This window comes from Microcaecilia unicolor, chromosome 3 (genome assembly GCF_901765095.1).
Source record: "Microcaecilia unicolor chromosome 3, aMicUni1.1, whole genome shotgun sequence".
In the NCBI taxonomy this organism is placed as follows: Eukaryota; Metazoa; Chordata; class Amphibia; order Gymnophiona; family Siphonopidae; genus Microcaecilia; species Microcaecilia unicolor.
This window is the reverse complement of record NC_044033.1, coordinates 491,758,433-491,771,331: the sequence shown is the minus strand read 5'-3', so window position 1 is coordinate 491,771,331 and position 12,899 is coordinate 491,758,433. Positions and strand designations below refer to the sequence as shown.

General features: G+C 42.6%; 1 protein-coding gene across 1 annotated transcript in view; it reads left to right on the top strand.

The window, feature by feature from the left end:
• The window catches only part of LOC115467264, a 145,507-nt gene that overhangs the window by 104,390 nt on the left and 28,218 nt on the right, over positions 1-12,899 (top strand). The window contains 2 exon segments of the mRNA XM_030199080.1: positions 2,402-2,544; positions 6,149-6,193. Of these exon segments, the coding sequence (XP_030054940.1) occupies positions 2,402-2,544; positions 6,149-6,193 (188 nt within the window).

Genomic DNA, 12,899 nt, shown 5'->3' with positions numbered 1-12,899 from the left:
GTCAATCATTTAACCTATACGTAATATGTAAACCACTTTGATTGTAACTACAGAAAGATAGTATATCAAATCCTATCCCCTTTCCACCAAATTATTTCTGTCTGTAACCCTGGTCTCACCAGCTAGCTCTTTGCGGATCAGGGCCCCTGAGACCAGGGCCACAAAATGATTAATCCAACAATCCTAGGAGCCCTTTTGATAAGCCGCATAGGCACATACACGTGTCCTATGCATGTCATTTTTGAACTACCACCCGGCTACTGCGTGGCCTGGGCAGTAATTTCATTTTTTACACGCATTCGCTACGTGTGCCGGAAAATTTTGTGGCGCACAACACTAACCGGGCAGTATTTGGCATTATATGCACGCTGACGATTACCTCCTGGTTAATGCGTGAGACCTTACCGCTAAGTCAATGGGTGGTGGTGGTAAGGTCTCAGGCCCAAAATGGACGCGCACCAATTTTAATTTTGCCACATATCCATTTTAGGCCAAAAGGAAAAAAAAGGCCTTTTTTGCAGGTGCACTGAAAAATGAACCTGTGCGTGTCCAATACACACATCTATACCAGCACAGGCCATTTTTTGGCACACCTTAGTAAAAGAACCCCTTAGTAATTTTTGACTCTCTGAGCTGCCAGTACTAATAAAGATGTCACGCCTATGGGGCAGCACTTTACAAAACCAGAACACTGTACCAGTGACTTCATGGTAAGAATCTTAAAAGGGAACTTTAAAACAATACAGGAACGTAAGACCTTTGAAGTCAGAATGATTAAATATTTTGACACCCACCAGACAGGACTTAACAAAGATCTGGGTTTTCTAGCCCATTATAAACTATAAAAATGTACTGCTTTGAAAATCGTACTGCTTTGTCCCCCTCCTGTCTCCATGCATATCTCTGTCTTCCTGTCTCTCACTTATCCACCCCTATCCTGTTAGACTGTCACTGGATTGCTTTGATGTTTCACTTATATATACTGTCATCTACCAACATTTGCTTATTTCCGATCTGACGAAGAAGGGCAACCTTCGAAAGCTAATCAAGAAATGTATTAAGTTATGTCCAATAAAAAAGGTATCATCTTATTTTCTTTTCCATGTTTTATTTTGTTTGATTTCTATAGATTCTACATGGAATGTTGCTATTCCACTAGCATCATTCCATGTAGAAGTCGGCCCTTGTAGATCACCAACGTGGCCGCGCAGGCTTCTGCTTCTGTGAGTCTGACGTCCTGCACGTACGTGCAGGACGTCAGACTCACAGAAACAGAAGCCTGCGCAGCCTTCTACATGGAATGTTGCTAGTGGAATAGCAACATTCCATATAGAATCTCCAATAGTAGCAACATTCCATGTAGAATCTCCAATGGTATCTATTTTACTGTCATAGTAATGCTTGAATGTTTTCACTTATATACACTGTCAGCTAGCACATTTGCTTATTTCCGATCTGAGGAAGAAGGGCAACCTTTGAAAGCTAATCAAGAAATGTATTAAGTTATGTCCAATAAAAAAGGTATCGTCTTATTTTCTTTTCCATGTTTTATTTTGTTTGATTTCTATAGATTCTACATGGAATGTTGCTATTCCACTAGCAACATTCCATGTAGAAGTCGGCCCTTGCGGATCACCAATGTGGCCGCGCAGGCTTCTGCTTCTGTGAGTCTGACGTGCAGGACGTCAGACTCACAGAAACAGAAGCCTGCGCAGCCTTCTACATGGAATGTTGCTAGAGGAATAGCAACATTCCATGTAGAATCTCCAATAGTAGCAACATTCCATGTAGAATCTCCAATGGTATCTATTTTACTGTCATAGTAATGCTTGAATGTTTTCACTTATATACACTGTCAGCTAGCACATTTGCTTATTTCCGATCTGACGAAGAAGGGCAACCTTCGAAAGCTAATCAAGAAATGTATTAAGTTATGTCCAATAAAAAAGGTATCATCTTATTTTCTTTTCCATGTTTTATTTTGTTTTATTTCTATTGATTACTTTTTACTCAAAAAATATTATATCAGGCAGTAACTTTTTTACTTTTACTTAAGTAAATTTTTAATGTGTTCGTCATTTTACTTTTACTTTTGTATTAAAGTATAAATTTATTTTTGCCTTTGCTTAAGTACTTTGATTTAGTATTTTGAATAACACTGATAATTGTGGAGGCATCTCAATCTAAGAGAGATTTTTGTTCCATAAGGATATGTTTTTGGAGGAAAATGATGAGTATCTTTCCTTATCCCGAAGGCTTGTCTACTAATCCCTGCTTTTCCAACCAAAGCAGATGTTCAGTTTTCCTGGAATGGTTCATCTTTCAATTTTTTATTTACTTTGTTTTATATAAAACACTGTGCACATGACAGTATTAAAAAGCAGTTTACCATTCTTCCTAGGTGCGGTATAGTTTTTAGGATGGGATATGGCGAAACATTGTCCTTTAGCTGCAAAGGGATGGAAGGCCAGTATGTAACTGTTGTAATCCCTGGACGGTCAGATTACTTAACTCTGTGTGAAGTGCAAGTCTTTGGTCTGCAAGGTAAGTGTTCTGTGATAGTTTCAGATAACAAATAATTTTGTAATCTATGTAAGACTTAAACTTGAGGGATAAGGTAAGAAAGCTGGCCACTTAGGTTGAAACACAAGGTAGCAATTTTTTTTGTTTTAATTATTTACTTTTATTAGAGAATTCAGCAAATCACAGCCAAACGTAACCAGTGTAAGTACAACATCAACAACAAGCAAAATGATGAATATTCCAACAAACACCACCTTGCCAGAAAGCTAGACAAATATTCTCTAAAACTCCAATCCAACCAACTCCCCTCCTCCCCTACGATCCAACCTCCCTATCCCAATTGCCACTATAGGGCAAGCAGGGAAGAGTCCGGGCAAGAAGACCATTTCACATATGGGTCCCAAATATTATGATAAGCCTGTAAACGACCAGTTACAAGGTAGCAATTTTTACAATTTTACATTGCTATGGATGGCACAGTTTGCAAAGTATGATATAGCCTATGAGTGTTGAAGTGATGTGGGCACGGGTGGGCCTAGATGGGCTGGAGCTCTCTTGCTGTGGCCAGCGAGGTTCTGCAAACCCTGCCAACTAAAGACTTCCTCCTGGTCAGAATTCTTACAAGCTGGGCTACTGGTGTCCCCAAACTGCTTCCGCCAGCCCCCTCCTGGCCCCTCCCCAACACATGCTCAGGTTTCATGCATGCACAAAGGCTGACATCAGCAGAGGTTCAGGAACACTGCTGCTGGATGCCCAGCTTGGAAGAAGTCTGACTAGAGGAGGTCTCAGCTGGTGGTACTTGGGCATCCTTGCCAGCTCAGGTATTTCTATTTTGAATTTAAGGGGATGCCGGGGGGGGGGGGGAGCAAGAAAGGGGCATATATTGTAGGTGACAGCAAGGAAATTTCATGCCCACCCTAAATTAGCTACACCACTGGAGTGTTTTGTCTAATGGGCAAGGCTTCAGTAAAACTCTTTCTAAAAGCATACTGCAAGCTTCAAGATGGAAGAGGGCTCAACATCCATGGTTTTCTTCCAATGACTTAAAGGGGCCGATATTCAGACCGGGGGAGGCAGCTTGGCTATCTCCCACGGTCAGCGGTGAGCCCGGATATTCAATGCCAGGCTGTTTCCGTTGACCAGCACTGAATATCTGGTTTATTTTTGGCCGCTATAAACTTAGCCGGCTAAGCAAATATTTAGCATTGGCTGGCTAAGTTCATAGTGGCCAAAGATAGGCCTGCTATTTACACAGCCTGATTTGGCTGCAAAGGTTAGCTGGCAAGCGTTTGAATATTCATGACATAGCCAGCTAGAGGCTAGTCACTAACTGTGAATATCCAGCGGAGATGGCCACCTATCTTCTGCTGAAGATTAGCAGTTAGTCGGCCAAACACTATTTAACCGGTCAGGAACCGTTCTTGGCCAGTTGCATAGCACTGAATTTCAGGCAGAAAGTGTTTTCAAAATGTTTACATATTTATTTCTCCAGAAATATGAAAGTACTTCAAAATTCTTTATTAAGAATTATTAAGCATTTAGTTTACACCTTTTTCCAAGGGTGAGTTACATTCAGGTATAATAGATTTTACATGAAAGCATGTAATATTTTTGACAATTTAACAACCCCTATTTAGAGACCTGGTTTTCAGTCAACTTACTACAAGAACATAAGAATAGCTATACTGGGTCAGACCAATGGTCCATCTAGCCCAGTATCCTGCTTCCAGCAGTGGCCAATCCACGTCACAGTACCTAAAACCAAAGAAGCTTACTTTCCAGAACACAGTCTACACATATGCATGGATCCAAAACCCTTGCTGGATTCTTCATGTCCCTCCAGGCATGTTTGGTTTGGATAGGACACCAAATGAAAAAGAGGCCCAGATACACATAGACAAATAGCAGCGTTCATACCTGTAAGTCCCCAACACATGTACGTAGCTATTTTAGAAAGCCACTGTTTACACATGTAAATCTGCAGCACGCATAGTTTTCAAAGGGGTGTGTTGAGGATGAACTGAAGTGTCTGCATGTTTTTCAGATTTTCCAACAGCAGTACACACATACTTAACAAAAGGTTTGTACAAGTGATTGAACAAGCAATTTTGTTCATCTCTGTGATGCTTAAACCCACCTCATAATTAAAAAACAGTGTTAATTTGTTTTTCACTCTGTTTACCAATTTCTGCAAGAATCTCATACAAAATATTAACTGCAGTGCACAGAATTCAAAATACAGGTGTCCCTCTGTTCTTATTTCGTTTACTTATTCCATACAAAACCAGTCATACATTACGCTCTGCCAACCAAAACCATCATTTCACCAAATTCAGTTTGATGATATTCCTTCATCTCTATTCAGTGTTATGGGACGTACACTATGGAATAATCTACTTCAATATCTACGATTTGAACAACCATTTCAAAACTTTAAAACAAGCTTAAAACCTACTTTTATGAAAAAGGTGGGGACTCCTAGCCTGCAGAGCACTGAGATGACAGAATTACTATCTACTATAATAAAACTCACCCTCAACGTTCTGAGGACACTGACGTCAATGAAGCCAAGCCCTGACTTCCTTCAAAAAGGTTCGAAGGTTCGTGGTGGTAAAGCCACCAAAATCGCTCCGCCCTCGAGGGCGGAGCAATGGCAGAACGACGAAGGGGTTGGCAGGGAGGGAGGCGGGGAATCGCTCCGGGCCCCACCCCGCGTCAAACGTCATGATGTTGGGGGCAGAGCAATGGCAGAACAACGAAGGGGTTGGCCAGGGGTGGGGGGGTGTTGGCGACGAAAACCTTGCTAGCGCCCATTTCATTTGCTCTGAAATGGGTCTCTTTTACTAGTTTTATTATATTTCCCTTTCCTGCCAGATTTAATGGAAAAAAATTGTAACTGTATTTTATTTATTTTGATTTTACTATAAACCGTGTAGATAGTTTTGTGCTATGCAGTATATCAAGTATAATAAACTTGAAACTTTTGAACCTTTTTCTTACTAAAATGATGTTCGTGCTAGATATGCTGGCATTTTAGCATATATATTTCCTGGCATCCTTACACCTATTTTACAAAAAAACACATCCTGACCTGAACGTCCCAATTCCTACTTATGCAAAATCAGGCTTTAAATTTAGGTACCTATGCGCCCACTTCAGGAGTCTTGTGATGCTTCCAAGGTCTAAAAAAGATAACAGCTGCTGTTTCTTAGTTATGTTATTGAGGAGAGAACTCAGAACAAGAGTCACAATCCAAAAGCTCAAAAGTAATACTTCCAAAGGCTACCGCAGCAGTCTAAATGAAGCATTCAGCAAAATCTTTTTTAGGCCTTGGAAACATCACAAGACTCCTGAAGCAGGCGCCGAAACACAGCGGCTGTGTCGAGTCACTTGATGTTCCTTAAATAAAGACTCTTTATTGTATATACGTCTCCCCTGGTTCTTTGAAAGTGCCAGCTTACCCTACTCCTTTCTCTGCTGAACTGTTTTGACGTAGGGATCAAGTATTCCTCCACTTTTTGTGGTTTCTACTCGCTTTAAATTTAGGTGGCCAGTTTATTTTTTTGAATGTTGGCTTCATTGTTGCTTATTTATTCTTCTTCTTCATCTTTTCTTTACTTCCAAGAACCTGGATTTACCCCCAAACCTCTTGAAGATTTTGAAGACTTTGGTAAGTTCCTGCAGAACGTTGTGAAGATGGACTTAGCTAGGAGAGTGAAACTCAAATATTAGCAGTTAACTTGGTCACAAGTACTTACAAATTTAGGGTGTGAAGTTCCAGTTAAGCTCATTTGCTTGTTCTACTTCATATTTGCATGTTCTACTTCATATTTTATGAATTCTTTGCAAAAATGCCTGTGATTCCAAGAAGATAACACATTTGGGACCAACTCTACCAGTAGACGGACTAGGTATCGGCAGCAGAAATTAGAAGTGGTGATGTGGTACCCATGCAGCAGGAAATCACTACTTAAATGCTGCTGTCAGCACAGCATGAGGCCTTCCATGTTCTTCACCCCCCCTCCCCCCGACATGACGTTTTCGTCAGAGTGGGTGAGACAGAGCAGCATTTGAGTGTGGTTCTGTACTGAAAGGACCCACACTGCACTGATTTACTTTTATATCTTCCTGTCCAGGTGGAGGTAGGGTAGCAGCAGAGGTGGCAGATGGCCCAGGAGAGGGAAAAGAAGGAGGGGGGGGGGATGCTGGAGATGGAGGGGAGTAAGGAAGGGCAGATAAAATTCTGGACATTGAAGAGGTAGGGAAGAAGAGCTGTTTATAAATCGGTGTGATGGATTGTCCAAACTAAACTAACAGCTAAGAAGCTAGATATGGATGGGATAGAAAAGGGGAGATAAGGTGCTGACATGAGGGGGGGGCTAGGGAAGAGCAGATGCATTGCTCTATAACTTAGGGGTAGGGAGGAGAAGGGGTGATATCGGTCACCTGGGGGGTAAAGAGAGGGAGGGGAAGGTTGATACTGGTCACCTGGGGCCAAGGCGGGAAAGGAGTAATGGGGGGAGGCAAGGGATAGGGAAATGTTGGATTAAGGGGGGTAGGACTCTGAGCCACCCTTTATCATTTTACATCAGGCTATTATATAGCTTTGATATTTGCTTTTTCCAAATTCTCTCACATACTGCTTTCCCTCAGACATGCCCTCTCTGTGCAAAAATTAAAAATATTTTTTAGCATGTGGGTAGTGTGTGCCCATTGGGAACTTAACCGTAAGATGCCTGAGCGTTTCCCGCAGTAAACCCTTTTAAATTGCAGTAAGCATGCGCTAAAGATTATTACAGCTTAGTTAAAGGACCCCTAAGAGGCAATCCTACAACAGGGCACCGACATTTAGATGCCGTATTTAGATAGACAGTGAGCCGGCCCTATTCCATAAGAACACTTATATGTGTGAGTATTCTTATAGTGTAAACCGGTATTGGCACACCTAATTGTCGATGCACATATTTACACCAGATCTATGGCTCACATAAATGGACATGCTTTATGTGAATAACCACACCCTCTCCAAATGACATTGCACAATGTGATACCCGCCAGCGAGCTTTCTCCGGAGTAGCCCCACGCTCTGGAATGCACTCCCTGTGGTTGCACTGCCTGCATTACCCACAGTGCGTTGCTCATGTATCTTTGCAGTGAGAAACTGCAGCAATGATAGTCCTTAGAACTGAGAATAACAGTAAAAACATAACACACATTTTAGGATCACGTTATAAACTAGTGTTAGGCTGTCGGAGAACAGAACAGCTACTGCCAATGTTCAGGAAAGCACTGGGATAAAGGAGAGTGCAAAAAAAAGGAATGAAGGAGAGAAATGATGAAAGACTGGGGAAAAAGATAAAGGATGGAAGGAAGGAATGGAGCAGAAAATGGGGCACTGGAAGACAGATAAAGGAGTAGAGATGGAACAGTGGAAGATGGAGATAACAGAGGAGGAGGTGGGGAACAGGGAGAATTGAAAAAGAGAGTGATTAAAGATGGAGAGGGAGTAGAAATGGAAAAGAAAGATAAAGGAAAGAGTGATAGAGAAGAAAGGTGAGGGGAAAGAAGCTGATCTAGAGAAGAAATGAGGGAAGAAGAAGGAGTTATGTGTGAGGGAAGACAAGTTAAGCAATGTTTGATAGTAGAGGAGAGCAAGGTGTGCAACTATCCCCCAGATTCTATATAGCATGACTTAAGTTGCATGCGCAAATCCAGTTGTATTCTGCATTTGCGAATGCAACTTAGTTAACAAGCCAATCAGCACCGATAATTGCCATTTAAGCAATTATTGACTCTAATTAGTATTAATTAGATTTTACATGCAGAACTGTCTAAGCATATTCTATAAGATGATGCACATAAATTCTAAGTTGCGTAGCTGAAAAGGGGGCGGGTCATGGGCATTTCTAAAAGCTATGTGCATTGTTATAGAATAAACTCGGGCCGTGCCTAATTTAGGCATTGGAGTTTACACCAAGGTTTACTTGGCGTAACTGTCTGTGAATAAATTTAGTTGCACGGACAGGCACTGGGCAGATTCTATAAACCACGTGGAAATTTTGGTTTATTCTATAAAGTAGGCCTAAACTTTGCCAAATGGCTTGAGATATTTTACTGATTATCTATTATTTTGTAAGTTGCTGAAAGCATTTCTATTTGATCAGTCCCTCACCTGTACTAGTGCTTGTTAGTTCCTGAGCATGTTAGATATATTGTTTTGGTCACTGTACAAAAACAAATTTTTTTTGATTGTCCATTTCTTGTGTATGCTCACATTACTTGCATAATACTGTAGAAATTGTTTCCTTTTAGTCACATTGAACCCAAACTTGTTTGGGATAATGTGGGATATAAATGGCTCAAATAAATAAGATATGATATGATAGAGACATTTAAATACATATGCAGCATAAATCTTTATTTTTTTTTGTTACATTTGTACCCTGCGCTTTCCCACTCATGGCAGGCTCAATGGAGGGTTAAGTGACTTGCCCAGAGTCACAAGGAGCTGCCTGTGCCTGAGGTGGGAATCAAACTCAATTCCTCAGGACCAAAGTCCACCACCCTAACCACTAGGCCACTCCTCCACTCCAAATACATAGGAGATTCCAATTGAAAGGAAGTTCTAGAACGAGGGAGTGTAGGATGAAGGTGAAAGGGGATAGACTCAGAAGGAACATGAGGAAATACTTCTTCATGGAAAGGGTGGTGAATTTGTGGAACAGTCTCCTGGTGGAAGTGGAAGAGACATAAACAGTGTCTGAATTCAAGAGAGCTTGCAACAAGTGCATAGGACTCTAAGGGAGTAATAAGGAGAGTAGATGGCATAGATGGGCTGACTGGATAGACCATATGGTCTTGATCGGCCTACATTTTTCTATGTTTCTATGATAGTGTAGGTCAAATCAAAAGAGGCAGACTCAGAGGAAGGCAGTTTAATTGTAAAGGCTCGGTCAGAGAGGAAGGAGGAAAACCACTGAAGGACTGCGGCAGCAGTATCAAAATCTGAGGGTTTAAATGAGATCAAAGGCTGCACTCGAGTCTAGAGAGACTAATAATGCAGCATTACCATCGTCAAAGGCAGAATGATGATCATTCAGTAAGAATGTAAGTATAGTCTGAAGCCTGATTGCCAAGGGTGAAGGATAGTGGAGGCCTCAACATATTGAAGCTTAGAGTAAACAATTTTCTCAGTGAGTTTACTGATGAAAGGGAGATTGGAAATGTGGCAGTAATTACTAAGTAAGGAGGTGTCAAGCTTTGTTTTTTTAAGAATCAGACAGACAGACATGGTTTTCCACAGCAGAAGGACCATGCCAGTAGATAGACTGTTAGTTTTCACAGAGAGAGAGAGAGAGAGAGAAGAGCATGGGAGTCAATCATCAACCAGGGAAAGAGTGGGATTCAAAGGACATACGGTTGATCAGAAGGGATGGACTAATCCAATAAAAGTGGTATTTGAGGGAAGATTGAAATGCAGCTAGGCGGGGAGGGGGACAAAGTGGTGTCTGAGGTACCTAGCTAAGAGCCTTGAGGCTGTGGAAAAACAGGAGAGGCTGGTGATAGAATGAGAAGTTGTGAACGAAAGATGAGACCTTAGAAATGAAGTAGCTCCCAAAGTTGACTGCCAAGAGTGGCAGTAATAGCATTAGAAGATCCGGTAAAGGAGTGTTGAGACAATATGCCAAAAAGCTTTCTTTGGCCTATTAGCAGACTCATTGATCAATCTGGTATAGTATTGGCGACATTGGTCTCTGAACAGAGAGTGATAGAGGGATTGTAATTGACAGCAGTTAGTCTGGTGGTCAGGAGATCTTTGCATGCTCTGTCCACACTCTGCCCAAACTCTGTCCATGCATACACCAATCAACCCAAGTGTTATCAAATCACAGTGTGTAATTTTCTGCTAGTTGGTATTTTTAAGAGGTCGTTTACATATGTAAGTGACCACTTACACATGAAAACGTATAGAATACCTGCTATTTAAGCACATTGCGGCCTAAAACTAGGCTGCTTCTTATAGAATTTCCTCAGTAGAGGGTATCCCAGTAACACACAGAAAATGACAGCAGATGAAGACCTGCACGGTCCATCCAGTCTGTCCAACAAGGTGGTCAGAGCTGCGTCCACCACTCTATGCAGGCCCCAGTCACCCTATTTTACTTTATGAAATACTAATGTAATTCACCTAATGCATGCCTACATTGCAGGCACAGACATTTGCATCATCCCTAGAGCTGGTATAAACGCCCATGTTTACCTTTTCCATGTTCACGCATAAATTACAGTACTTTATAATCTGTACACATACGAGTGTGCTCCCCCATGGTCTGCTCAAACTCCACCCATACGCATGCCTGTCATCAAAATGCTGTACATGCTGTCTTGTGAAGGTGCTGGTTGGTATATATTATTATAAGAAGCCATTAACAGGTAGATGTGGCCACATATATGCAGTAATGGCTAAAATACCAGCTAATGGACATGTATTTTACCACTTAAAATTACCTCCATAATACCACTGAAAATTCACCGATAGGGGCATTTATATGTTTAGTGACGGCTGCTAAAAGTATATGTGCTTTTGAATATCCAGCTCACAAAGCTTTAAAATTTTTATTGAAAGATGTGTTCCATTATAGAATAAGCTCCTAAAACCTGATCCCTAGTCACTCCTACCCATGCTGATTCCAATCTCAAAATTGCTGCTACAATCTCCCACAGCAGCCACTTTGACTGCAGAGCTGGCAGGCAGGAGCAACTAGGGATTGTTCCTACTCAAAAGAGGCCACTTGACCACCAGAGCTTCTAAGGTAGGCCCGGGAAGGGCCTATGGGTGATAAGAGGGCAATGTCTTTTGGTCGGGGTGGGGGGTGGAGCAGAGAGTAGTCATGCTTTAAGTCAAAGGGGGGGGGGAGGAATTTCAGTTTCAGCAGAAAATGTATAGGCATTTTCAGCCAAAACTGAAACATGGCCAAATCCAGATTTCAGGCCAGTTTCGATGCCGAAGCTGAAACCAAAATTTGGTTGGCCTCTAATATAAATATTTGTGATGACCATTCTTGATAGAAACCGGTGGCGTTCCTAGGGGGGCAGACACCCGGGGCGGCGCCCCGCCCCCCCGGATGCAGCAGCCCCCCCCCCCCCGATGCAGCATGGACCCCCCCCCCCCCGGGTGCACGCCGCTGGGGGGGGTGCCGCAGCGCGCGCCTGCTCAGAGTTCCCTGACTTCGCGCGTTCGCTGCAGCTCCCTCTGCCCCAGAACAGGAAGTAACCTGTTCCGGGGCAGAGGGAGCTGCAGCGAACTCGCAAAGTCAGCGAACTCAGAGCAGGCGCGCGCCACGGCACCCCCCAGCGGCGTGCACCCGGGTCGGACCGCCCCCGCCGCCCCCCCCCCCTTGGTACGCCACTGATAGAAACAATTGTGTGCAGGAATTAACTTTTTCAGTGGCACGATTAATTTTGAATTTGACGATAAAATGATCAGGTTCTTTGCAACTGGCAAGAGCGAACATAAGAGAGATTTGGGTTTTTCAATGCGTTATGAGCCATAAAAGTCTACTGCCTGTAACTTTCTGATCACCCATCAAGGTACCTGCTAATCTTTCCCCTTCAGACTGTGACAGGAATGTTTATTTATTCTTGATGTACCACCTGAATGTTTACCATTCACTTATATATTCTAGTATTGCCATTTTTTGCTCATTCTGTTTTAACCTGAGAAAAGGTGGGTGTTATCCCAAAAGCTAGTTAAAAATGTATGATATTAGCTCATTAAAAAGATATCACCTTTTAATTTGTTTTTTCCATATCATCAAGCTGATCAATCCATAGACTGGTGGGTTGTGTCCATCTACCAGCAGGTGGAGATAGAGAGCAAACTTTTGCCTCCCTATATGTGGTCATGTGCTGCCGGAAACTCCTCAGTATGTTCTCTATCTCAGCAGGTGGTGGTCACACACAGCAGCAGCTCTGGCTAGGCCTCCAAGCCTAATTTTTAGGTTTTGTTGAGTGCCTGGGGTTGAGGGCTCTTTTGAGCAAGTGCAAACCTGGTGGTGCCAGGTCCCTCCTTTTCTCCCCCCTCCCGCTGGCTCCGTTTAAAAAAAAAAAAAAAAAAAAAATTTTGAACGTCCTTAAAGGCGTTTATTTTGACGTTTATTTAAACGTTCATTGCAGCTACTCACTGGGACACCGGGTCGTTACAGCTCGGAGCGGAAAGCAGGTAATTTTTACCTTTTTATAGCGGGCAGGGGGTTCCCCGATTTATCTCCTCGTGGCATATGGCGTCGGAGGGCGAGGGCGTAAAGAGTCGCTCCCCGGATCGCTTGGGCGCTTCTAGAGGGGATGCGGGGGTCTTAAAGTCTGATTCGCCCTTG